A 27850-nucleotide genomic window follows, 5' to 3' on the forward strand; every position below is an offset into this window, starting at 1 on the left:
AGGCACGGGGAGATCGTGCAGACTCCGCACAGTGACCCAAGCCAGGAATTAAACCCGAATCCCTGGCGCTGTGAAGCCACAGTGCTAACTCTGTGCTAATGTGCCGCCCATTGAGTAACTATGATTAACACAAACTGATTTGACTTGATTTTTATTCAGAATTTAATTTCTTACAACAGGGTTGGAGTTTATGAACATCATAATAATAATCTTTATTATTGTCACAAGTTGGCTTATAATAACACTGCAATGAAGTTACTGTGAAAATCTCCTAGTCGCCACATTCCGGCCCCTGTTCGGGTATACAGAGGGAGAATTCAGAATGTCCAATTCACCTAATAAGCACATCTTTCGGAGTTTGTGGGAGAAACAGACCCCAATGAATATGGTTCAGTCCAGGCTGTGATTCGCAAAACAATCCAATCACTGAAGTTACTTGTGAACTTGCTGGTGCATCAGTAGGTTGGAATCTGAGTGAATCCCCTCTCATACTGGGAGCAGGTGAATGGCCTCTCCATTGTGTGAAGACGCTGCTGTACAGTGAGGTGAGACGATTGGCTGAACACAGACTTTTGAGTGGTAAGCTGCTGATTGGGCGGCACAGTAGCACAGTGGTTAGCACTGTTGCTTCACAGCTCCACGGTCCAAGGTTCGATTTCTGGCTTGAGTCACTGTCTGTACAGAGTCTGCACATTCTCCCCGAATTTCCTTGTGTTTCCTCCGGGTGCTCCGGTTTCCTCCCATAGTCCAAAGATGTGCAGGTTAGGTGGATTGGCTTGACCATTTTGAATTGCCCTTACTGTCCAAAAGGTTTAGGTGGGGTTACTGGTATACGGGGTTAGGGTGGAGGTATAGGCTTAAGTCAGGTGCACCTTCCAAGGGCCAGTGCAGACCCGATGGGCCAAATGGCCTCTTTCTGAACTGTAAATTCTATGATACAATGAGAGCATCTGAATGGTCTCTCTTAAGATCCCCAGAATCTTTATAACAATCTTCACAGTCTGGGCATTTAAATGGTCTCTCCCAGTGTGAACTCACTGGTGTCTCAGCAGATTAGAGGAATGAGCAAATCCCTTCCTACATTGGGAGAAGGTGAACAGCCTCTCCCCAGCGTGAATATGTTGGTGTGTCTATCCCTTTCCATACTCAGAGCACGTGAAAAGCGTCTGCCCAGTGTGCGTGCACCGATGAACTACTGGCTGGGATGGCTAATCAAATCCCTTCCCACAGTCCCCACATTCCCACGGTTTCTCCCCGGTGTGATTGCATTTATGTTTCGAAAGGCCAGATGATCGACTGAAGCTTCGTCCACACACAGAACACGTGTACGGTTTCTCCCCACTGTGAACTGTGCTTTTTCCTTCCAAGTTCAAAATCCGATGATATTCAGTTTACGATAAATTCGGTGAGTGTTAGATGCTGATGTGATGTTTAGTTTCTGTTTCCTAACTGTGTGAACTCGCTGGTGTAATGCTAGGTTAGTTGACCAATTGAATCCCAACCCACACACAGAGCAGGTGTATGGCCTCTCCTGAGTGTGAATTTGCTAGTGTCTCAGCAGTGAATGTGTGAGCAAATCCCTTCCCACACTGGGAGCAGGTGAATGGCCTCTCCCCGGTGTGACTGCGTCGATGCGTTTCCAGCTGGCATGGGTAATTGAATCCCTTCTCACAATCCCCACATTTCCATGGCATCTCCCTGTCATGACTGCAATTCTGTTCCGAAAATCCAGATGATTGGCTGAAATCTTGTCCACACACAGGACACATGGTACAATTTCTTCCCGCTGTGATCGGTGCTTTTTCCTTCCATGTTCAAAATCCAATGATGTTCAGGTTACAATAAATTGGCTGTCTCCATCAGATTCTGATATCATGTTCGATGTCAGTTCCCCAATTGCAAAGCCTCCCCTTGTAATACCCTGTGAAATTGATTGAAAATAGAAAAAAGGGAGTGAGGGAGAATCCACAAAAAGGCAGGTTGTGAACTTGATCTGAATCAATCTGGTAATTTGTGGGTCCGGCAACAGGAAAATGTAACCACAAGAACTGCTGGATTGGCATAGAAACCCAACTGGTTCATCTCTATTGGAGTAGAGAGAAAGTGAAAGGGACTGTGGGAGGAAACCGGAGCACCTGAGGAAACCCCCACAGACATGGGGAGAACATCCAAACTCCACTCAGTCACCCACGGTCGGATTTGAACCCAGGTTCTAGCACTGTGAGGCAGTAGTGATATCCCCTGTGCCACCCCGTTCTTTCTTCTCTGCCGCTGCTCTGCCTCATCAGTAAGACATTGGGACAGTTTGATGGACGGTGTCTCCATTCTGAATAATGGGGAACAAGCTCCTCCCAATGGGGAGTTGGTGTTGGTTATCTACAAGGTTGTAAGGGGGCTGGTTAGAGGGGCTGGTTTAGCACACTGGACTAAATCGCTGGCTTTGAAAGCAGACCAAGGCAGGCCAGCAGCACGGTTCAATTCCTGTACCAGCCTCCCTGAACAGGCGCCGGAATGTGGTGACTAGGGGCTTTTCACAGTAACTTCATTTGAAGCCCTGCTTCAAGGATAGGTCTTATGAGGAAAGGTTGAGGGAGCTAGGGCTTTTCTCTTTGGAACGGAGGAGGATGAGAGGCGACTTAATAGAGGTTTATAAGATAATGAGGGGGATAGATAGAGTGGACGTTCAGAGACTATTTCCTCGGGTGGATGTAGCTGTTACAAGGAGGCATAAGATTCAAGGTAGGAGATATAGGAGGGATGTCCGAGGTAGGTTCTTTACTCAGAGAGTGGTTAGGGTGTGGAATGGACTGCCTGCTGTGATAGTGGAGTCGGACACTTTAGGAACTTTCAAGCGGTTATTGGGTCGGCACATGGAGCACACCAGAATGACAGGGAGTGGGATAGCTTGATCTTGGTTTCGGACAATGCTCGGCACAACATCGAGGGCCGAAGGGCCTGTTCTGTGCTGTACTGTTCTGTATTCTATGTTTAAGAGAGGATTTTCAAACAGGAAACACAAACCAAATATCACATTAAGATCCAACAGTGTCACTCAATTGATCAGGACCTGAATATCCTCAGACTATAAATGTCGAATGAAAAATGTTTGTTCTGTTTGTGGGAAAATATTTCAGACATCAGTGTGACTGGAAAAGCACCGAGACACACACGCACCTGAGTGAGAGTGTTCCAGTGGACGGACTGTGGAAAGCTTTAACCAGTTACAGCCTGAAAAAACACACCATTCACTAAGGGGAGAAACCATACACGTGTTCTGTGTGAGGACCAAACTTCACTTGATTGTCTAAAGAGGAAACAGACAAAGGCACTGACTCCATGGCGATACTGTCGAAACTGTGGGGTATGATTTTCGCTTAGGGGGTTTCCAAAATGTGACAGGTCCCCTGTTCATATCCCGGACGAGCTCTGCAAAGCACTTGACTGGGGAGGTGATGGTGTAATGGTATTGTCACTGGATGAGTAATCCCGAGACCCAGCACAATTCTCTGAGAATGCAGGTTCAAACCCCACCACGGCAGATGCTTCATCGTGGCTTGTATTTGAACTTGAATCCAATAAATCCGGGGAAGCACAGTAGCACAGTGGTTAGCACAGTTGTTTCACAGCTCCACTGTCCCAGGTTCGATTCCCGCTTGGGTCACTGTCTGTGCGGAGTCTGCACGTTCTCCTCGTGTCTGCGTGGGTTTACTCCGGATGCTCCGGTTTCCCCCCAGTCCAAAGATGTGCAGGTTTGGTGGAGTGGCCATGCTAAATTACTCTTAGTGTCCAAAAGGGTTAAGTGGGGTTACTAGGTTATGGGGATAGGGTGGAGGTGTGGGCTTGAGAAGGGTGCTCTTTCCAAGGGCCAGTGCAGACTCGATGTGTGGAATGACCTGTTCTGCATTGTAAATTATGTGGTTGTGGAAGTTCGATGTTAAACAGTTTAGTGAGAATTGGGTCAAAGGAGCAAAGGCTAAGTCTCACAGACAAGATGAGCACTGAGAGAGCATGATGGGACACAGCAGGAAAAGAGGAGAAAGATATGAGTTCAGAATTTGGACAAGAAAGGTCTTCGAGGCAGTTTTACTGAGTGGTTTAGTGGAAGAGGAGCTGTAGAATCAGCTGATCGGATTGTTTCACTGGGTGAGGTTTGCCAGTACTTCCTGTTGGCTGGATCTTCCAGTTCCACAGATCTCTCGCTCTGCTGTTCCGGTTCATTGGTTGTCTCATTGGGTTCGCTGTAGGCCTCTTGGAGTCTGTGGAAAAACTCCCAGTGCCTCATTTGCCTGATGAATTCCCTGGAGCGGAGAAACTACAACATCTTCTTCGGAGCCTTCAACACGTCATCGATGAAGACCAGCATCTTGCCAAGGCCATCAACACTGTTTGCCTCCAAACAACCGCGGAACCTCAAACAAACCATTGATTGCAGCAAACTACCCAGCATTCAGGAGAACAGCGATCATGGCACCACACAACCCTGCCATGCCAACCTCTGCAAGACGTGCCAGATCATCAAAATGGGTACCACCATTACACGTGAGAACTCCAGCAGTCAAGGGCATTCAACCTCTGATCTTCGGGTAACCGTTCGGCCTTCAGGATGTGCGACAATGCAGAATGGCCGAGCAGAAACTGATGTCAAGTTCCGCACACAAGTACGGCCTCAACTGGGACCCTGGATTCATGTTACATTACATGTGCTTGCGAAATCCTACCAACTGTCCTGGCTTGAGACAATTCACACCTCTTTAACCTGTGATTATCCCTCTCTCCAGTTACACCGTATGGACCTGTAAAGACTTAATTACCTGCAAAGACATGTATTCAAAATACCATTTTGCATCATTGAATTTTTCTACATATGTGTTTGTGGAACCCACATCTTCATTCACTTGAGGAAGGAGCTGCACTCCGAAAGCTAGTGATTCGAAACAAACCTGTTGGACTTTAACCTGGTGTTGTAAGACTTCTTACTGTGCCCACCCCAGTCCAACGCCGGCATCTCCACATCATAAATGAGAAGCATTAAATGCTTCTGCCAGTTTCGAACCAGGCACCTTTTGCGGGTTAGGTGAATGTGATAACCTCCATGCTACAGAAACAGCTGGTAGCACAGCACCAATGGACCTGTGCAACGTTCAACTGCACAGTCTTGGGAGGCCAGGTCACCTATTACATGAAGACAGCTGTTCCTTTAAAACAGATGTCTCAACTTGTAAGACCATAAGATATCAAACTTATATTGAACTTTAGCATTTGTTCAGCAAATATCTAACGGAACAATGCTCTCTGTTCAATCATTCATGCAGCATTCTTATCGTCCACCAATTTTACTCAATATGTTTTGTTATTCAATGTAGAATGTCAGTATATTTATTTGTTATATATGACTTCATTTTGAATTGAATAGCTCTCGAGTCTTCACTCTGAAATATACACCATTGAATTGCAAACATGACGACCAAGAAAAGAAAGCGTTTCACTGGGTAACAGAAATCCCATGAATCATTGTCGAGTTTGACCTCAGACAGCTTTTGAACAAAGTCAAATATAGTTAAATGGAAGTTACTTGAGAATTATATGTTGCTTATATTTGACCACTCTGTGTTTTGGTGTGAAATGTTCTGCAGCCTAAATCCCGTTCATGTATAAGAAAGGAGGGGCGACAGCAAATCCGCACTGAGCCTGGATTTCCTCATCTCCCCGAGTGGCTTTTCCTGTTTCTCCATCATTAAGGCCGAATCTTTCAAAAATGTGGTTGTTAAATCTCTAACATTTCCTCTAATTCAGTTACAGTATTGTTTGTGTCTGTCTATATGAGCCGTCCAGATATGTTTCGGATGGTGATTAAAATCTTAATCTACGTCTACAAAGCCATTAAATTATTTTGTGAACTGAGCAAACTGCCAAGATCCGCACTTTGTTTTTTCATGTATGTAACGATCTGTCTGGACTGTACGCAGAACAATACTTTTCACTTTACCTCGGTACACGTGACAATAAATCCAATCCAAAGACAGTTTCTTACTCGTCTTCAAATTGAAAAGAGTCTTCTTAAAAATTATTCATTCATGGGAGGTGGGCGTCACTGGCTGGGCCAGCATTTACTGCTCATTCCAATTGCCCTTGAACTGCGTGTCTTGTGAGGCTATTTCAGAGGGCACTTACAAATCAACCACAACATTGCTGTGGATCTGGAGTCACGTGTAGGCCAAGCCACGTAAGGCGAGCATATTTCCAACAGGACATTCGTGACTCAGACCGGTTATTACAACAATCATCAGACTTTTAATTTGAGTCTTTTGTTCAATTTCAATATCTTTAATAGGCAGATTCAATCCCAGATCCCCAGAGTATTAACCTGGGTCTCAGGATTACTAGCCCAGTAACAATACCATTACCCCACTGCCTAGCCCACATAGTCTTGATAGAATATGATGTACCACATACGGAGAGCAGATTTCTTGAAGGATATTAGTGAACCAGATGAGTTTTCACAACAATCAAGTGTTATCATTAGACTTTTAATTCGAGACTTTTATTCAATTTCAGCATCTGTCATAGGCAGATTTGATCCCAGATCCCCAGAGCATTAACCTGGCTCTCTGGATTACTCGCCTAGTAGCAATACCATTACTCCAATGCCAAGCCCACATATTCTTGGCAGAATATGGTGTCTCGTGTTGTGTTCTGTGATCTTGTCTTGCAATGATTCTACAGAACTGCTGGTGAATTAGCCAGAACAATGATTTATTAATGTACACGTGGTAAGGTAAAGATCAGAATGCTACACAGACTGTTATCACAGAGCTACATTAGACTCTCTTGGAACTACCCTTATGTGCGACTGGCCTTGTGTATGCCTGACAACCTTCTCCTGGTAGCCGAATGTCACCTGACTGATGCCTGACGCCAACTACTGGTGGGAGGTCACACTGCTGAGTACATGTAATATTATATACAGGCTTATCACCACATCTCGTAACTTCTTGAAATTATCGAGTAATTTATTTTTTCAAACATATTCTGATAGCTCTGCAGTTTCTGGAAACATTTTGGTTGATCGTGTTACTTTTTAAAATAAAGATCTAGTCTTTGCAATATAATTACCTAATACACCAATTCACTAATCATAATCAATGATCACTGCTGAATAAACCTGAATTTAATTATTGTTTTTTGCGATGAAATCAATACATAGTTAATATAGAAAAGGTACAGAAGGCAAAATGGCTGCAGAAAGGCACATGTTAGAGGTATAAAAGGGCTTCCTTGACCTTATTACTAAGGCCAGTGAATACACTTTGAAAATAATAATTTACGGGCAACAAGGTGGCGCAATGGTTAGCACTGCTGCCTCACGGCGCCAAGGTCCGAGGTTCGATCCCCACCCTGGGTCAGTGCCGTGTGGAGTTTGCACATTCTTCCCGTGGTTTTGTTGGTCTCATCCCTACAACCCAAAGATGTGCAGGGTAGGTGGATTGGCCACGCTAAATTGTTCTTAAATTGGAAAAACTGAATTGGGTACTCTAAATTTTTTTAAATATAATGAAAATAACAATTTTAAAACTAAATGTGATTACACATGCGTTCTTACAGCTTCCTACATGACAACAGTGAATATGTTTCAAAAGTACTCCATTGGCTTTAAAATACTTTAGGAGGTCCAGTGGTAGTGAGAGGTTTTATAGAAATGCACATTTGTTCTAATTGTCTGCAAACGAGGATATATTACACTTGGTGTCCTCACCAATTTACTGATAAAGGTTGAGTCTTAATTTTGTGTAATAACCACATCATTGACACCATTTTGAATACTCTGTGAACCTCCAGATACACGATATGCACAATTATTTGTTGTAAAACACAGCGAGTTGTTGTGATTTGGAATGCGCTGTCTATAAATGGTGCTGGAATCTCATTGGACTGTAACTTCCAAAAGGGAATTTGGTACATTCTGAAAAAGAAAACAAAATAGTCGAACTCTGGGATTAAATGGGTCGCTGTACAAAGAGCTGGCACGGGGAAAATGGGCCAAATAGATTCCTCTGTGCTCTAGCAGCCTTGTGTACATGTAAAGTGAGTGGTAACAACCTGGAACCTACTGCCTATGAGGGAGGAGATGCAGAGATGATGGAAGGATTTCAATAGGAAATTGGACAGACGCTGAGAGAAATAAATCCACAGGGATTCGGGGAAAGAACGGGGCAATGGGCAGACTGGCTTCCTCCACAGGGAGCCAACACGGTCCCAAAGGGCTGAATGGCCTCATTCCCCACCCTCCAGATGCTGTGACCTCAGGGGAGAAATTCAGCTGCTCCAGTCTCTCAAACTAACTGGAGTCCCTCATCCCTGGTGCCATTCTTGTAAATGTCCTCTGCACCCTCTCTAAGAACTTCACATCTTTCCTAAAGTGTGGAGCCCATATATAGGGTTCCATTCTGGAGGGATAGAATTGAAAAGTACGGAAGAAATTTTCAACTTGTTTAAAACGATGGTTAGACTACACTGGGAGCTCTGTCAACATTGATGATCTCCATTTAGAAAAAGAAAATAGAGGCACTGGATAAGGTGCAACAAAGATTCATAATGTACAGAACTGAGAGCATTTAACACTCAGGAAAGGCCGGGGCTGCTTTTTTCTGGAAAAGAGAAGACTGATGGGTGACCTGATGAAGTCTCTCAAATTATGAAGGGATTCAATAATTCAATAGGAATTTCAATAGAAACGTCTTTACCCGCGAGTGGTGATAATGTGGAACTCGTTACCACAGCGAGTGGTTGAGGTGAACAGCATGAATCCATTGAACGTAAAGCTAGATACATACATGAGGGAGGAAGGAATAGAAGGAGATGCTGATGGGAGGGGGGGGGAAGATATAGAGGGGGGCGGGAGATATAGAGGGGTGGGTGGAGGATCATGTGGAGCATAAATACTGACACGGACCATCAGCTGGTATGGGAATTTAACCTGTGGTGTTGGTGTCACTCAGCACAAACCAGCCATCCAGCCAACTGAGCTAACCGATCCCCGTGTAAATCTGTAATAATTCCATAAATATTAGTGATTGCTGTCTCCCACCATACTATTTAATGTAGTTCCCAGTGTACCTCAGATAACTTGCCCTCTCATACCCTGATAGTTTTCTTCTGTGAGAAGCACCAAGATAAATTAAACAAAAGAACCATGTAACCACCACAGCCCATCTTTATGGCAATGTGGCATGATTTTGGGGGTTTCCAAACAGAAATGGTAATGAAACATCTTCTAACCTCCAAACACCCTTTCACTCTTTGATCCTTGTGAAATATGAAACCAGATATTCGCAAGAAGGCTCAGAGAGAATCAGACCATTGGAGACGAAGCCATGAGGCCAGCCAGTCCAGCAGAAAGAAACCCTCTGACCATCCCCCAACAGAATGAACAAAATGCAGTCCTGGATGTAATTGAGAACAGAAACAATACAGAAGAATCCAATCCCTGTAATCAGTTGTGAACTTCTTGGTGTCTCAGGAAGTGCGATGAATTACAAAATCCCTTCGCACATTGAGAGCAGGTGAACGGCCTCTCCCCAGTATGAACTCCCAGGTGTGATTGCAGATGGCATAACCGAGTGAATCGCGCAAATAGAGGTGAACAACTTTGAGTTATGGGGGTGACACCCACGCAGATACTTGGAGAACGTGTCTCCACACGGACAGTGACCTGGGGCCAGGATTGAACACTGGTCCTCAGCTCCGTGAGACCGCAGTGCTAACCACTGCGTCACCTAACGATTTAGGAGGGAACAAAATGCAATATCTCCAAATTTGCAGATGACACAAGTTGCTTGGGAGGGTGAGCTGTGAGGAGGTTGCACAGATCCTTCAGTGTGATTTGGACAAGTTGAGTGAGTGGACAAATGAATGGCAGATACAGTATAATTTGGAGAAACGCGAGGTTATCCACTTTGGTACCAAAAACAAGAAGGCAGGCTATTATCTGAATTGTCATAACTTAGGAGAGGGGAATGTGCACCGAGACCTGGGTATCCTCATACACGTCACTGAAGGTAAACATGCAGCTACAGCAGGCAGTAAGGAAGGCAAATGATATGCTCGCCTTCATTGCGAGAGGATTCGAGTACAGCAGCAGGAATATCCTGCTGTCATTATACAGGGCCTTGGCGAGGCCATACCTGGAATATTGTGTGCAGTTTTGGTCTCCTTATCTGAGGAAGGATGTTCTTGCTCTAGAGGGAGTGCAGCGAAGGTTTATCAGACTGATACCTGGGATGGTGGGACTGACGTACGAGATTGAATCAGTTAGGATTGTATTCGCTGGAGTTCAGAAGAATGGGGGGGGGGGGATCTCATAGAAACCTATAATATTCTAACAGGACTTGACATGGTAGATGCAGGAAAAAAAATTCCGATGGTGGGAGTGTACAGAATGAGAGGTCCCAGTCTGAGGATATGGGGTAGACCATTTAGGACAGAGATGAGTAATTTCTTCATCAGAGAGTGGTGAGCTTGTGGAATTTGTTACCACAGGAAATAGTTGAGGCCAATACATTGTATGTTTTCAGGAAACAGTTAGATATAGCACTTAGAGCGAAGGGAATCAAAGGATATAGAAGGGAAATCGGGATTAAGTTATTAAGTTGGATGATAAGGCCATATATAATGAATGGCAGAGTAGGAGCGAAGGGCCAAATGGCCACTTCCTGCTCCTAATTTCTATGTTTCTATGTAATCCGTTCCCACACGGAGAGCAGGTGAACGGCCTCCCCCCAGTCTGAACTCGCTGGTGTGTCTGCAGACTGGATAACTGTGTGAATCCATTCCCACAGAGGGAGCAGGTAAATGGCTTCTCTCCAGTGTGAACTCGCTGGTGTGTCTGCAGGATAAGCTGGCACCCCTGATGTTGGAGATATTTGAGGAGGCGATAGGGAAGGGGTTGTTACCACAAACTTTGGGGCAGGCATCGGTTTCCCTGTTGCTTAAAAAGATAAGGATCCGACGGAGTGTGGGTTGTCTAAGCCCATATCACTTTTAAACGTGAACGCAAAGGTATTAGCGAAGATACTGGCAGGCAGGCAGGAGGAATGCCTCCTGAAGGTGATAGGTGAAGATCAGACGGGGTTTGTGTGAGGGAGGCAGCTCTTTTCAAACGTTAAGAGGGTATTGAACGTGGTTATGGCATCAGCGGAGGGGAAGGAAACAGAGGTGGATGTGGCAGTGGACGCTGAGAAAGCGTTTGACCAAGTACAATGGGGGCACTTGATAGCAGTTCTGGAGTGGTTTGGGATTGGTCCACGATTTGTAGACTGGGTAAAGCTACTGTATGAGGAGCCGGGGCTGGTGTCCGCACAAAAAAACAACACCTCGAGATACTTTTCTCTCACCGTGGGACTAGGCAGGGATGTCCTATGTCCCCCCTGCTGTTTGCACTCGCGATTGAGCCATTGGCCATCGCAAAATCGCCGTTGGCCATCGCGTTAAGAGGTTTGGGGTATGGAAAGGGATAGTGCGGGGGGGGGGGGGGGGGCTGAATAGCGCATAGGGTGCCCTTGTATGCTGATGACTTGTTATTATATGTGTTGGAACCGAGTGTGTCAAGAGGGGGAATATTGGAGCTGCTTCGGGTGTTTGGGTTTTCTCGGGGTACAAATTAAATAGAGACAAACGTGAGTATTTTGTGGTGTTTCGGCTGGTGGTGTGGGCAGGGGTGGGGGGCCTGCCATTCCGTAGGGCAGGGGTTCACTTTAGATATCTGGGTGTGCCGGTTGCTCGGGATTGGGGGGGGGGGGGGGGGATCACTGGAGGGTTGGTTAAAATGAACATGTTGCCGCAATTTCTGTTTATTGTCCAATGCCTGCCGATTTTCGTGCCAAAAGCATTTTTGGAGAGTTTTAAGGAATAATTTCCTACAAATGGAAACATCTTCTTCATGTCCACTCTACCCAGGCCTCGCAGTATCCTGTAAGATTTAATAAGATACCCCCATATCCTTCTAAACTCCAACGAGTACAGACCCAGAGTCCTCAACTGTTCCTCATACGGCAAGCTCTTCATTCCAGGGATCATTCTTGTAAACCTCCTCTGGACCTTTTACAAGCCCAACACATCCCTCCTTAGATTTGGGGACCAAAACTGCTCATAATACTCCAAATGGGGTCTGATCAGAGCCTTATTCAGCCTCAGAATTACATCCCTGGTCTTGTAGTCTAGCCCTCTTGACATGAGGCATTTGCCTTCCTAACTGCCGACTGAAGCTGCACGTTAACCTTTTAAAAACAATTTAGAGTACCCAATTCATTTTTTCCAATTAAGGGGAAGTTTAGCGTGGCCAATCCACCTACCCTGCACATCTTTGGGTTGTGGGGGCGAAACCCACTCAAACACGGGGAGAATGTGCAAACTCCACACGGACAGTGACCCAGAACCGGGATCGAACCTGGGACCTCGACGCCGTGAGGCGACAGTGCATCTACATGTTAACCTGAAGAGAATCCTGAACAAGGACTCCCAAGTCCCTTTGTGCTTCTGATTTCCCGATTTAGAAAATAGTCTATGCCTCCATTTCTCCTTCCAAAGTGCATAACCTCACACTTTTCCATATTGTATTCCATCTGCCACTTCTTTTCCCACTCTCCTAGCCTTGCTCAGCATTGCTTCTCTTTCTAATCACTTTAAATTAATGTCCTGTTTATAATCTTGCCCTAAATATGACTTGCTAGATCAAATGTCTATTGCAGATCCTTAGTTTTAATGTGGTCAAGTGTCTTTCCATTTGAGAACTGTTTCTCCCCATGTCTGCAGCGGTTTCACCCCCACAACCCAAAGATGTGCAGGCTAGGTGGATTGGCCAGGCTAAATTGCCCCTGAATTGGAAAAATTAATAATAATAATTGGGTACTTTGAATTTATTTTTTTTCAAAACGGATTATTTGTAGCTTCCCCACCAATCAGTTTTTTTCCATTATCCTGAAGTGACCTTATTTTTATCGGGAGTTAACTGAAGTGTGTTCCTAACCTCTCATTATCTAAATTTCCATTCACCACTTTTCTGTCCACCTATGGCTTTCTCCCTCATTGTCTAAAACACATGAGCAACTTTTGTATAATCGTGGTGCATACATTTAAGTTTAAATCATTGATATATACCGGAAGACTGTGAAGCCCCACTGGAACACCCAGGCATCCATCAGTCCTGGATGTGACTAACAACAGCAACAACAGCTGAATCAAACCCTGCTGTTGCCTGTGAACTTGCTGATGTCTGTACAGTTTGTTTGACTGAGTGAATCCCCTCCCAAACACGGAGCAGTGAACAGCCTCTCCCCAGTACCGCTCCCACGTGTAGGCCACACAATAGCAAAGTGGTTAGCACTGTTGTTTCAAAGCTCCAGGGTCCCAGAATTCCCAGCTTGGCTTACTGTCTGTGCGGAGTTTGCACGTTCCCCCCATGTCTGCGTGGGTTTCCTCCAGGTGCTCCAGTTTCCTCCCACAAGTGTGAAAATGTGTCGATCGGGTGGATTGGCCATGCTAAATTGCTCTTTGTGTCCAAAAAGGTTAGGTCGGGTTATGGGTTAGGTTTGAGGTATGGGCTTAAGTAAGGTGCTCTTTCCTAGGGCTGGTGCACTCGATGGGCCGAATGCCCTCCTTCTGCACTGTAAATTCTATGATTCTGTTTGTGTGAACTCGCTGGTGTTTCTGAAGATTCTGTTCACTTTTAAATCTTTTTTCACAGTCAGAACATTTAAAAGGTTTCTGGTCAGTGTGAACAAGTCGGTGTGTCATCAGGTGGGATAACTGAGTAAATTTCTTGTCACACACGGGGCAAGTGTACGGTCTCTGCCCAGTGTGAACTCGCTGGTGTTGCTGAAGCTGGGATGAACAAATGAATCCCTTCCCACACACGGAGCAGGTGAATGGCCTCTCCCCAGTGTGAGTGCGTTGATGTATCAGTAAATTCATTTTACTTTTAAATCTCTTCTCACAGTCAGCACATTTAAAATGTCTCTGATCAGTATGAACAAGTTGGTGTCTCAGGAGGTCTGATGACTGAGTGAATCCCATCCCACACACGGAGCAGGTGAATGGCCTCTCCCCAGTGTGAGTGCGTTGGTGTCTCAGTAATTCCTTTTTACTTTTAAAGCTCTTCTCACAGTCAGCACATTTAAACGGTCTCTGATCAGTATGAACAAGTTGGTGTCTCAGGAGGAATGATGACCGAGTAAATCCCTTCCCACACACGGAGCAGGTGAATGGCCTCTCCCCAGTGTGAGTGTGTTGGTGTGTCAGTAAATTCATTTTACTTTTATAACTCTTCTCACAGTCAGCACATTTAAAAGGTCTCTGATCAGTATGAACAAGTTGGTGTCTCAGGAGGAATGATGACTGAGTGAATCCCTTCCCACACACGGAGCAGGTGAATGGCTTCTCTCCAGTGTGATGGCGTTGATGTGTCAGTAAATCCTTTCTGCTTTTAAAGCTCTTTTCACAGTCAGCACATTTGAACGGTCTCTGCTCAGAGTGGACCTGATGGTGAGCCCGGAGGTTTGACGAAGCATTAAATCGCTTCCCACATTCCAAACAGGTGAATGGCCTCTCCCCAGTGTGAGTGCGTTGATGTAACAGTAAATCCTTTCTGCTTTTAAAGCTCTTCTCACAGTCAGCACATTTAAATGGTCTCTGATCCGTATGAACAAGTTGGTGTGTCAGGAGGTGGGATGACAGAGTGAATCCCTTCCCACACACAGAGCAGGTGAATGGCCTCTCCCCAGTGTGAGTGCGTTGGTGTGTCAGTAAATCCTTTCTGCGTTTAAAGCTCTTTCCACAGTCAGCACATTTAAATGGTCTCTGATCAGTATGAACAAGTTGGTGTGTCAGGAGGTATGATGACCGAGTGAATCCCTTCCCACACACGGAGCAGGTGAATGGCCTTTCCCCAGTGTGAATACGTTGATGAGTTTCCAATTCAGATGGGTAATTGAATCCCATCCCACAGTCCCCACATTGCCACTGTTTCTCCATGGTTATCAACAAGTTATCAGGTGTAGGTGGGATGCAGATTTGAGGTCACTGTCAGATCAGCCGTGAAGTTATTAAATGGTGGAACAGGCTCACGGGGCTGAATGTCCAATTGCTGCTTCTTGATTCCTTTGGTGCGAATGTCCTTATGTCTCTCCAACTTGGATCATCAGTTGAAGCCTGAGTACGGTGTCTCCCTGACGTAAATGCTGAAATTTAATTTCATGCTGTGTGATTGATTAAAGCTCAGTTCCAGCTAACTGTGGAAAATTACTTAGATGTCTGCGTCTCGGTGCTTTTCCAATCACAGTGATTTTTAAACATTTTTCTGAAAGACAAAACAAACATTTCTCCTTCCACGTTGAAAGGCCGGTCCTGATGAATCAAGTGACTCTGTCAGATCTTGACATGATGTTTGTATCTGCAAATATTCTGTGAAAGGAGATTACATTGAAATATTGTGAATATATAAGACACAAACAGGCCATTCTGTCACAGATTCTGCTGCTGTCAATACTCGGCACACATCTCCGACTGTCACACCTATCAAATCTCAGCCTTTCAGCTGATTTTCGATTCCATTTTCTCTCATATCCTTGTCCCGAATCCTTTTGAAAACATCTCAGCACTTTCCTCAACTCCTTTCCATGATAATGGGTTGCCCATTCTGAACCTGTGAGGAAATAAATTTGTCTGTATTGTCCCCTTGGATTTATTCATAACTATCTTGTATTCATGACTTGTTGTTTATTGATGGTCACTCTCTCACATCACCCCTCTCCATTTAATCTTTCCTGAGAGCTGTAATCTCTCATGTTACAAAAGTCATCACTGTCAATGCAGGATAGAATTCGCAAAGAGACAAACCTTTCTGTTGGGTTCAGTTTGTTGTGTGCAAATTCTCCAATTCTAACCCCCTGTAAAAAGAGTTTACAAAAGCCATCACTGTCAGTCCAGGATAGAAATTCTGAACAGACAATTCTAGTTTCTCTGGGACATTTTTTCCTCTTTTGTTCCCCCAAAGCTGTAAATCCCCGTCCCACACTCTCCCTCCTCCCTGGGCTGAAATCCAAACCCATCTCAGCAGCTGCACCATTTCTTTCCTCCACTCCCAGTTTTCTCCCTCCCTCTCCTCTGCCTGGGTTCAGTTCTCCAGCTCCTGTCTGCAGACTGACAATAATATCAATGGGTCTTATTGGGGGTTTGGGGCCTCCAGCGGGTGTTTGTGAATCCTCCCCGCCCACCTGCCAGGGTTTCCTTCCTTGCCAGAGATCAGAGTCCTCATTGATTTGAGTACAAAGTGTAAGCTCTTATTTCTTGTCCCCTCCCCCATCCTCTGTGAACCATCCTCCAGTGTCTGAAGCAGGATGGTGCCCGTTAACCTGGGCCTGTTCCCGGGAGGGAGAAGCTCCGCAGCTGCAAACCAGGGAGCTGACAATGATTGTGAAGGGTTTGCTCCAGCTCACAATGCCCGGGGACTGATTGACGGCACGTTCGTTACAATAGGAAGGGGCGGACCTGGAGGACCGATAAGAGCGGCTGGTCCTCCAACCACTCAGAGTGAACGAGAGGTGGAGCAAGCCCGGGGCTCTCGCTCCCTCCGCATGCGCCCGGCCGCACACTTCGTCCACTCGGGCCTGTCTCGGCGAAAAGCCCGAGCAGCTTTCGCTGGTTCAAGTGCTGTATCCGAGCTTCGTATCCAGATCTGTGGCCAACACGAAGTGTTTGTAAAGCCTCCCGACCTATCCGACGCCTCCATCCCTCCCTCATTACTCACCGCGCAGATCTGACCAGCGGACAATTTTCACCGGACCGCCTGAATCCTTACCTGTCATCCGCACTGCGCATGCTCGTAGTCACGTTGGTGACCGTGGCTCTGCCCCGCCCTCCATTCACTCCGATTGGTTGGAGGACCAGCTAGGTCCCGAGCTGCCGTCAATCACATCGATCATTGTGAGCTGGAGCATGCGCAGTGCCAATGCTGGTCTGAGTTAACGGCCGGCGTCTTTCCAGAGGCTGCAAACCCACAGGGGGCCAAAGGCATCAGCGATAGTTGTGAAACCAATGGGATGTAAAACAGGAGGTCAGGGTTACAGTCAACAACAACAACAACTTCTATTTATATAACACCTTGAACATCATAAATCATCCCAGTCAACTTCACAGGAACATTATAAAACAAAGTGAGGCACCCAGACACAAAAGGAGATATTAGGGCAGGTGACCAAAAACTTGGTCAAAGAGGTGAGTTTTGAAGAGAGTCTGAAAGGAGGTGAGTGAGGTGGAGACGGGGAGGTTTCAGGAGGGAATTCAGTGCTTGGGGCCGAGGGAACTTAAAACCGCTGCGGAGTAATTAGAATCGGGGGTGTACAAGAGTCCAGGATCAGAGCTGTGCAGATATCTCGGGGGTTGTGGGGCTGGAGGAGATGACAGACACAGGGAGAGACGAGGCCATGGAGGGATTTGAAAACAAGGCTGAGAATTGACTGGGAGTGAATGCGAGTCTCGGAGCACAGGGATCATAGGGGAAAGGAACTGGCTGTGAATTAAGACATGGGTAGCAGACTTTTGGATGGCTTTACGTTTACAGAGGTAGAATGTGGGAGAGCAGCCAGGTGTGTAATGGAATTGTCGAATCGGGAGGTGACGATGGCATGACCGAGGTTTCAGCCCCAGGCGCACAGACACAGGAGAGAGGCCAGATAATGTAATGTATGTGGAAACAGGCAGTCTTTTTTTAAATGTTTTTCAAAATTTTTCAATAATTTTTACAAACCACTACAAAATAAAATATAATGGAAAGAGAACAAAACAATCTGTCAACAAAAACAACTTAACTCACCAATAAATTAACAATTTAACAAACAAAACAAAAAAAAGGTGGGGCATTTGCCCCTTACAAATAAAATGAAATCAACCCACCAACTCCCTCCTCCGCCCCCCCCCCCTCCCCTCTCTGGAGTGCTGCTGCTGACCTCCATCTAACGTTCCGCGAGAAAGTCAAGGAACGGTTGCCACCGCCTGGAGAACCCCTGCGAGGACCCTCGCAAGGCAAACTTCATCTTCTCCAACCTGAGAAACCCCGCCATGTCACTGACACAAGCCTCTATGCTTGGGGCCTTCGCGTCCCTCCACATTAACAAGAGCCTTCTCCAGGCTACCAAGGAGGCAAAGGCTAGAACTCCGGCCTCTTTCGACTCCTGCATTCCCGGATCATCCGATACCCCAAATATCACTATCCCTCAGCTCGGTTTTACCTGAGTGTCCAAGACCTTGGACATAGCCTTTCCAAAATTCCATAAGTGCCGGGCATGCCCAAAACATATGGGCATGGTTCGCTGGGCTCCCTGAACATCTCACACACCTGTCTTCTACCCCAAAGAACTTACTCATCCACGCCCCGGTCATATGCGCCCGGTGCACTACTTTAAACTGAATCAGGCTCAGCCTGGCGCAAGATGAGGAGGAATTGATCCTGCCCAGGGCATCAGCCCACAGGCCCTCATCCCGCTCCTCCTCCCATTTGCCCTTTAGCTCTTCCACCGAGTCCTCTTCCACCTCCTGCAGCTCCAGGTATATGTCGATACTTTGCCACCCCCCCCCCCCCCACCCAAACGCCCGAGACCACCCTGTCTATCCTCCGGGCAGGTAGCAGCGGGAATTCCCCCACCTGCTTTTTCACAAACACCCAAACCTGCATGTACCTAAAAGTGTTCCCCGGGGGCAACCCAAATTTCTCCTGTAGCGCCCTCAGACTGGCAAAAGTTCCATCGATAAACAAATCCCCCATCCTTTTGATTCCCGCCCTGTGCCAGCTTAGGAACCCGCCCTCTATCCTTGACGTGGTTGCTCTGTATCGGGGTCCAGACTGAGGCCCCTACCTCCCCCCTATGCCATCTCCACTGCCCCTGAATCATCAGTGTCGCCGCCACCACCGGGCTCGTGGTATACTGTTTTGGCGGAAGCGGCAACGGTGCCGTCACCAGTGCCCCCAGGCTAGTATCTGTACAGGACGGCGCTTCCAACCGTTTCCACGCCACCCCCTCTCCGTCCATTACCTATTTCGAATCATAGACACATTCGCTGCCCGGTAATAGCTGCACAAGTTCGGCAGCGCCAAACCCCCCCCCCCCCCCCCCCACCCAACTGCACTCCAAAAACAGTCTCTTTACCCGCGGGGTCTTATTTGCCCACACAAATCCCATAATACTCCTATTTACCCGCTTGAAAAAGGACTTGGGGATGAGAATGGGCAGGCACTGGAAGACGAACAAGAACCTAGGGAGGACCGTCATCTTTACGGACTGCACCCTCCCCGCCAGGGAGAGTGGCAGCATGTCCCACCTCCTAAAGTCCTCCTCCATCTGATCCACCAGCCACACTAAATTGAGCTTGTGCAGGACCCCCCAGCTCTTGGCAACCTGGATGCCCAAGTACCGAAAGCTCCTCTCCACCATCTTGAGCGGTAGCTCTACCAACCTCTTCTCCTGGCCCCTCGCATGCACCACAAAAAGCTCGCTTTTTCCCACATTTAGCTTGTATCCCGAGAAGTCTCCAAAATCCCTAAGTATCCGCATGACCTCCCCCATCCCCTCCACCGGATCCACAATGTACAGAAGCAGGTCATCCGCATATAGTGATACACGATGCTCCTCCCCCCACCCCCCTGAACCAACCCCCTCCAGTTCCTGGACTTCCTCAATGCCATAGCCAGCGGCTCAATCGCTAGGGCAAACAGCAGGGGGGCCAAGGGCCTCGTTCCACGATATAGTCCAAAGTACCCCGACCGCCGCCGGTTCGTCGAAACACTCGCCACCGGGGCCTGATACAACAATTTGACCCACCCTATGAATTCCTCCCCAAACCCAAATCTGCATAACACTTCCCACAGGTACTCCCACTCCACCCGGTCAAAGGCTTTCTCCGCGTCCATTGCCGCTACCACTTCTGCGTCCCCACCCTCCAAGGGCATCATGATCACATTCGGAAGCCTCCGCACATTCACATTCAGCTGCCTGCCCTTCACAAACCCCGTCTGATCCTCATGAAACACTCCTGGGATACAGTCCTCAATCCTAGTGGCCAAGATCTTGGCCAACAGCTTGGCAACCACATTAAGGAGCGAAATCGGCCTATAGGAGCCACATTGCAGCGGGTCCTTATCACGCTTGAGGATAAGCGAGATGAGAGCCTGCAACATCGTCGGGGGAAGGATTCCCTTTTCCTTAGACTCGTTAAAAGTTCTCAACAGCAATGGGCCCAATAGCTCCGAGAATTTCCTCTCGAACTCTACGGGAAACCCATCCGGCCCCGGGGCCTTGCCCGCCTGCATACTCCCCAACCCCTTAATTAGTTCCTCCATCTCAATGGGGGCCCCCAATCCCTCTACCTGCCCTTCCTCGACCTTTGGAAACCTCAGTTAGTCCAGGAACTGCCTCATCCCCTCCCCTCCCTCCGGGGGTTCTGACTCGTATAATTTACCATAAAAGTCCTTCAAGACCTCATTTATCTTAGCTGAGCTCAGCACCATGTTCCTCCCCCCAATACCTCCTATCCACCCTCAGTATCTCCCCCACCAACCTCTCCCTCTCCATCCTCTCACTTTTCTACCTGTGGGCCCTGATTGAAATTAGCTCCCCCCTGACCACTGCCTTCAGCGCCTCCCAGACCTCCCCATTATCATTGGCCTCCACATATCTTTGGATGCACCTCCGGACCCGCTCACAGACTTCCTCGTCCCCCATAGTCCCACATCCATTCGCCACAGCGGGCGTTGGCCACTCTCCTCCCCCATCCCCAGCTCCACCCAGTGCGGGGCATGGTCAGAGATCACAATGGCCGAGTACTCCGCCCCCTCCACTCTCGGAATTAGCGCCCTGCTTACCACGAACAAATCTTCCCGCGAGCAGGGGAATGGGAATGGGAACTGGATTTGTAGTCCAGCAACTAAGGTAGCCGATATTCAGGACGCAAAAGCGTGTAATGAGGCAGTGGGGAAGGGAACACTGACAAAGGAGAGTACTTGCAGGCACGGAGAGGGGTTGAAGTGTGTATACTTCAACGCAAGAAGCATCAGGAATAAGGTGGGTGAACTTAAGGCATGGATCGGTACTTGGGACTACGATGTGGTGGCCATCACGGAAACTTGGATAGAAGAGGGGCAGAAATGGTTGTTGGAGGTCCCTGGTTATAGATGTTTCAATAAGATTAGGGAGGGTGGTAAAAGAGGTGGGGGGGTGGCATTATTAATTAGAGATAGTATAACAGCTGCAGAAAGGCAGTTCGAGGAGTATCAGCCTACTGAGGTAGTATGGGTTGAAGTCAGAAATAGGAAAGGAGCAGTCACCTTGTTAGGAGTTTTCTATAGGCCCCCCAATAGTAGCAGAGATGTGGAGGAACAGATTGGGAAACAGATTTTGGAAAGGTGCAGAAGTCATAGGGTAGTAGTCATGGGCGACTTTAACTTCCCAAATATTGAGTGGAAACTCTTTAGATCAAATAGTTTGGATGGGGTGGTGTTTGTGCAGTGTGTCCAGGAAGCTTTTCTAACGCAGTATGTAGATTGTCCGACCAGAGGAGGGGCAATATTGGATTTAGTACTGGGTAATGAGCCAGGGCAAGTGATAGATTTGTTAGTGGGGGAGCATTTTGGAGATAGTGACCACAATTCTGTGACTTTCACTTTAGTAATGGAGAGGGATAGGTACGTGCAACAGGGCAAGGTTTACAATTGGGGGAAGGGTAAATACGATGTTGTCAGACAAGAATTGAAGTGCATAAGTTGGGAACATAGGCTGGCAGGGAAGGACACAAATGAAATGTGGAACTTGTTCAAGGAACAGGTGCTACGTGTCCTTGATATGTATGTCCCTGTCAGGCAGGGAAGAGATGGTCGAGTGAGGGAACCATGGTTGACAAGAGAGGTTGAATGTCTTGTTAAGAGGAAAAAGGTGACTTATGTAAGGCTGAGGAAACAAGGTTCAGACAGGGCATTGGAGGGATACAAGATAGCCAGGAGGGAACGGAAGAAAGGGATTAGGAGAGCTAAGAGAGGGCATGAACAATCTTTGGCGGGTAGGATCAAGGAAAACCCCAAGGCCTTTTACACATATGTGAGAAATATGAAAATGACTAGAGCGAGGGTAGGTCCGATCAAGGACAGTAGCGGGAGATTGTGTATTGAGTCTGAAGAGATAGGAGAGGTCTTGAACGAGTACTTTTCTTCTGTATTTACAAATGAGAGGGGCGATATTGTTGGAGAGGACAGTGTGAAACAGATTGGTAAGCTCGAGGAAATACTTGTTAGGAAGGAAGATGTGTTGGGCATTTTGAAAAACTTGAGGATAGACAAGTCCCCCGGGCCTGACGGGATATATCCAAGGATTCTATGGGAAGCAAGAGATGAAATTGCAGAGCCGTTGGCAATGATCTTTTCGTCCTCACTGTCAACAGGGGTGGTACCAGGGGATTGGAGAGTGGCGAATGTCGTGCCCCTGTTCAAAAAAGGGACTAGGGATAACCCTGGGAATTACAGGCCAGTTAGTCTTACTTCGGTGGTAGGCAAAGTAATGGAAAGGGTACTGAAGGATAGGATTTCTGAGCATCTGGAAAGACACTGCTTGATTAGGGATAGTCAGCACGGATTTGTGAGGGGTAGGTCTTGCCTTACAAATCTTATTGAATTCTTTGAGGAGGTGACCAAGCATGTGGATGAAGGTAAAGCAGTGGATGTAGTGTACATGGATTTTAGTAAGGCATTTGATAAAGTTCCCCATGGTAGGCTTATGCAGAAAGTAAGGAGGCATGGGATAGTGGGAAATTTGGCCAGTTGGATAACGAACTGGCTAACCGATAGAAGTCAGAGAGTGGTGGTGGATGGCAAATATTCAGCCTGGATCCCAGTTACCAGTGGCGTACCGCAGGGATCCGTTCTGGGTCCTCTGCTGTTTGTGATTTTCATTAATGACTTGGATGAGGGAGTTGAAGGGTGGGTCAGTAAATTTGCAGATGATACGAAGATTGGTGGAGTTGTGGATAGTAAGGAGGGCTGTTGTCGGCTGCAAAGAGACATAGATAGGATGCAGAGCTGGGCTGAGAAGTGGCAGATGGAGTTTAACCCTGAAAAGTGTGAGGTTGTCCATTTTGGAAGGACAAATATGAATGCGGAATACAGGGTTAACGGTAGAGTTCTTGGCAATGTGGAGGAGCAGAGAGATCTTGGGGTCTATGTTCATACATCTTTGAAAGTTGCCACTCAAGTGGATAGAGCTGTGAAGAAGGCCAATGGTGTGCTCGCGTTCATTAACAGAGGGATTGAATTTAAGAGCCGTGAGGTGATGATGCAGCTGTACAAAACTTTGGTAAGGCCACATTTGGAGTACTGTGTACAGTTCTGGTCGCCTCATTTTAGGAAGGATGTGGAAGCTTTGGAAAAGGTGCAAAGAAGATTTACCAGGATGTTGCCTGGAATGGAGAGTAGGTCTTACGAGGAAAGGTTGAGGGTGCTAGGCCTTTTCTCATTAGAACGGAGAAGGATGAGGGGCGACTTGATAGAGGTTTATAAGATGATCAGGGGAATAGATAGAGTAGACAGTCAGAGACTTTTTCCCCGGGTGGAACAAACCATTACAAGGGGACATAAATTTAAGGTGAAAGGTGGAAGATATAGGAGGGATATCAGAGGTAGGTTCTTTACCCAGAGAGTAGTGGAGGCATGGAATGCACTGCCTGTGGAAGTAGTTGAGTCGGAAACATTAGGGACCTTCAAGCAGCTATTGGATAGGTACATGGATTACGGTTAAATGATATAGTGTAGATTTATTTGTTCTCAAGGGCAGCACGGTAGCATTGTGGATAGCACAATTGCTTCACAGCTCCAGGGTCCCAGGTTCGATTCCGGCTTGGGTCACTGACTGTGTGGAGTCTGCATGTCCTCCCCGTGTCTGCGTGGGTTTCCTCCGGGTGCTCCGGTTTCCTCCCACAATCCAAAGATGTGCAGGTTAGGTGAATTGGCCAATGATAAATTGCCCTTAATGTCCAAATTGCCCTTGGTGTTGGGTGAAGGTGTTGAGTTTGGGTAGGGTGCTCTTTCCAAGAGCCGGTGCAGACTCAAAGGGCCGAATGGCCTCCTTCTGCACTGTAAATTCAATGATAATCTATGATTAATCTAGGACAAAGGTTCGGCACAACATCGTGGGCCGAAGGGCCTGTTCTGTGCTGTATTTTCTATGTTCTATGTTCTATGTTCTATGTGTACATGGGAGAAGAAGGAAAACTCCTTCGCTCTTGGCCTGGCAAATCTCCACGGATCCACTCCCCCCATCTGGTCCATGAACCCCCTCAGGACCTTGGCCGCTGCCGGCCTCTTACCTGACCTCGACCTAGACCGGTCCAGAGTCATGTCCAGGACCGTATTAAAGTTCCCCCCCCCCATTACCAAACTACATGACTCCAGATCCGGAATCCGGCTCAGCATCCGCTTCATGAACCCTGCATCGTCCCAGTTCGGAGCATACACATTCACTAGCACCACCCGGGCCCCCTGCAGCCTGCCACTCACCATAACGTAACAACCCCCCTTATCTGACACAATACCCACCGCCTCAAATGCCACCTGCTTACTCACCAAGATTGCGACCCCCCTGTTCTTCACATCCAGTCCTGAGTGAAAAACCTGTCCCATCCATCCCTTCCTCAGCCTGGTTTGATCCGCGATCTTCAGGTGCGTTTCCTGTAGCATGGTTACATCTGCCGTTAGCCCCTTTAAGTGCGAAAACACCCGGGACCTCTTGACCGGCCCATTCAAGCCTCTCACGTTCCACGTGATCAGCCGGATCGGGGGGCTACCCAACCCCCATCCCCCTCCTCCCCCGCCATCTAGCCATCTCCTTTTTTAGGCCAGCCATGTGCCTGCGCCTCCCGCACCCTCCAGCCCCATAGGCGGAGGCTCCCCGCCCCGACTCTCCCTATTACCATCAATTCCCTCTCAGTCAGCACAGCAGCAACCCAGTCCCCCCCTCCCCCCCCAATCCCCCTCCCCCGGCCAAGCAACTGCTTAACCCCCCTGCCCCACCATTGCACTCCTGTAAGTCAGCTGAATCATGCTGACCCCGGCCGCTCCCACCTCTACCTCCAATCCCCCTGTGGATTCCCCATCCAAATCTCCAGCTCCCTCCACCTAAGTGGGGTAGAGAAAGTCCCACCCCCCCTACACCCCGTATGTATGATGGCCGGTAGGGGAAATGGGTCCCCGCGGGGGGGGGGGGGGGGGGGAGGCACCTGAGTTGTGGGTAGTGGGACTGGGCTTGGAAAGGGAGCTGCGCCAGAGGAGGCGAGGCCGGAAAGTGGCTTTTTCCCGCTCTTAGGTTTGAAGGGGCGGGGCCAGAGCTGGGAAGCGCGAGCTTTCTCCCATGCTTGGAGTGGACGGGGGAGGAGGAGAGCCTGCTGGTGGACAAGGGGGGGGAGGGGAAGTTCCACACTGCGGGGGGGGGGGGGTCGATGGAGCGGCGGGAGTGGCCGGGGTCAACAGGAGTCAGCTGACTTACGGGAGTGCAATGCAGCTTGGGGGGAGGGGGGGGGTTGCTGCTGGAATGGCCAAGGGGGAGCTGCAGTTGGTAGAGGAGGTCGGGGCGGTGGTCTGCTGCTGTGGGGGTGCGGGTGCGTGGCTGGCCTAGGAAGGGCTATGCCTAGTCGGCGGGGGAGGGGGGTGAGTAGCCCCCTGATCCAGCTGATAACCTGGAATGTAAGGGGAATGAATAGGCCAGTCAAGCGGGCCCGGGTGTTCGTGCACCTGAAGGGGCTGAAGGCGGATGTGGCTATGCTTCAGGAGACGCACCTGAGGGTGGCGGATCAGGTAAGGTTGAGAAAGGGGTGGGTAGGGCAGGTGTTTCATTCGGGTTTGGATGCAAAAAATCGGGGGGTTGGCGATCTTGGTGGGGAAGAGAGTGTCGTTCGAGGCGTCGAGCAGCGTGGCAGACAATGGCGGTAGGTATGTGATGGTAAGTGGCAGGCTGCAGGGGGAGCGGGTGCTGTTGGTCAATGTATACGCCCCGAATTGGGATGACGCGGGGTTCATGCGGCGTATGTTGGGCCGGATTCTGGACCTGGAGGCAGGGGGCCTGATAATGAGGGGGGATTTCAACACGGTGCTGGACCCGGCGCTGGATCGCTCTAGGTCAAGGACGGGCAGGAGGCCGGCGGCGGCCAAGGTGCTGAGGGGGTTCGTGGACCAGATGGGAGGGGTGGATCGTGGAGGTTTGCAAGGCCGGGGGCCAGGGAATTCTTATTCTTCTCCCATGTCCACAAGACCTACTCCCGGACTGACTTTTTTGTCATGAGCAGGTTGCTGATTCCGAGGGTGGAGGATACGGAGTACTCGGCGATAGCCATTTCTGATCATGCTCCGCACTGGGTGGACCTCGAGTTGAGGGAGGAGAGGGACCAGCGCCCACTGTGGCGCCTAGAGGTGGGGTTGCTGGTGGATGAGGAGGCCAGCGGGCGGGTCTGGGGGTGTATAGAGAGGTACCTGGAGGCTAATGACAATGGGGAGGTGCAAGTCGGGTCTGGGAGACGCTGAAGGCGGTGGTCAGAGAGCTGGTCTCCATTAGGGCACACAAGGAGAGGGGGGAAGAGGAGGGAGAAGGAGAGGTTGGTGGGGGAGATGGGGAGGGTGGACAGGAGGTACGCGGAAGTCCCGGAGGAGGGATTGCTTAGGGAGCAGCGCAGCCTCCAGGCTGAGTTCGATTTGTTGACCACCAGGAAGGTGGAGGCGCAGTGGAGAAAGGCGCAGGGGGCGGTATATGAATACGGAGAAAAGGCGAGCTGGAATCTGGCGCACCAGCTTTGGAAGCAAGAGGCAGCTAGGGAGATCGGGGGAGTTAGGGATGGAGGAGGGAACATGGTGCGAAGTGCGGTGGGTAGCAATGGGGTCTTCAGGGACTTCTACGAGGAACTGTACCGGTCTGAGCCCCCACTGGAGGAGGGAGGGATGGGTCGCTTCCTGGACCGGCTGAGGTTTCCGAGGGTGGAGGAGGGGCAGGTGGCGGGGTTGGGGGCGGCGGTTGGGTTGGAGGAGTTGGTCAAAGGGATAGGGAACATGCAGGCGGCGAAGGGACCGGGGCCGGATGGGTTCCCGGTTGAATTTTACAAGAAGTATTCGGACCTGCTGGGCCCGCTGTTGGGAAGGACCTTCAACGATGGCTCTGCCCCCGACGATGTCTAGAGCGCTGATTTCCCTGATCCTGAAGCGGGACAAGAATCCCCTACAGTGTGGGCCATATAGGCCGATCTCACTCTTAAATGTGGATGCAAAGTTGCTGGCAAAGATTTTGGCCATAAGGATAGAGGACTGTGTGCCGCAGGTCATACACGAGGATCAGATGGGGTTCGTGAAAGGGAGGCAGTTGAATACTAATGTACGGAGGCTCTTGAATGTTATAATGATGCCGGCGATGGAAGGGGAGGCAGAGATAGTGGCAGCGATGGATGCGGAGAAGGCCTTTGATAGGGTGGAATGGGGGTACCTGTGGGAGGTGTTGAAAAGGTTCGGGGAGGGGTTCATCAGGTGGGTGAGGCTGCTATATGAGGCCCCGGTGGCGAGTGTGGCCACGAACAGAAGGAGGTCAGAGTATTTCCGGCTACACCGGGGGACGAGACAGGGGTGTCCCCTGTCCCCCCTGCTCTTTGCGCTGGTGATTGAACCCCTGGCCATGGCGTTGAGTGAGTCAAGGAACTGGGGGTGGCTGGTGCGGGGTGGGGAAGAGCATCGGGTGTCGCTCTATGCGGATGATTTGCTGCTATATGTGGCGGACCCGGTGGGGGGAATGCTGGA

The 27850-nt window shown here is 48.7% G+C and overlaps 1 protein-coding gene across 3 annotated transcripts; it reads right to left on the minus strand.

Moving 5' to 3' along the window:
• Positions 1-1024: 1024 nt before the first annotated feature.
• On the minus strand, positions 1025-16896 carry LOC140418595 (uncharacterized). 3 transcript variants are annotated; one of them, XR_011945159.1, is made up of 2 exons: positions 16799-16862; positions 1025-1921 (listed from the first exon to the last, which is right to left on the minus strand). XR_011945159.1 is itself a non-coding variant. In XM_072502116.1 (2 exons), exon 2 carries the CDS (start codon positions 15022-15024, stop codon positions 13597-13599), a length of 1428 nt encoding a protein of 475 aa, XP_072358217.1. In that variant the 5' UTR covers positions 15025-15453; positions 16850-16896; the 3' UTR covers positions 6735-13596. The 3 variants fall into 3 exon arrangements, 2 of the variants coding, with proteins under 2 accessions (XP_072358217.1, XP_072358216.1); XM_072502116.1 differs by lacking the exon at positions 1025-1921 and adding an exon at positions 6735-15453 and having other exon boundaries at positions 16850-16896; XM_072502115.1 differs by lacking the exon at positions 1025-1921 and adding an exon at positions 6735-15453 and having other exon boundaries at positions 16799-16847.
• Between the last annotated feature and the right edge of the window lie 10954 nt (positions 16897-27850).

The sequence above is a fragment of the Scyliorhinus torazame genome, chromosome 5 (assembly GCF_047496885.1).
Source record: "Scyliorhinus torazame isolate Kashiwa2021f chromosome 5, sScyTor2.1, whole genome shotgun sequence".
Classification (NCBI taxonomy): domain Eukaryota; kingdom Metazoa; phylum Chordata; class Chondrichthyes; order Carcharhiniformes; family Scyliorhinidae; genus Scyliorhinus; species Scyliorhinus torazame.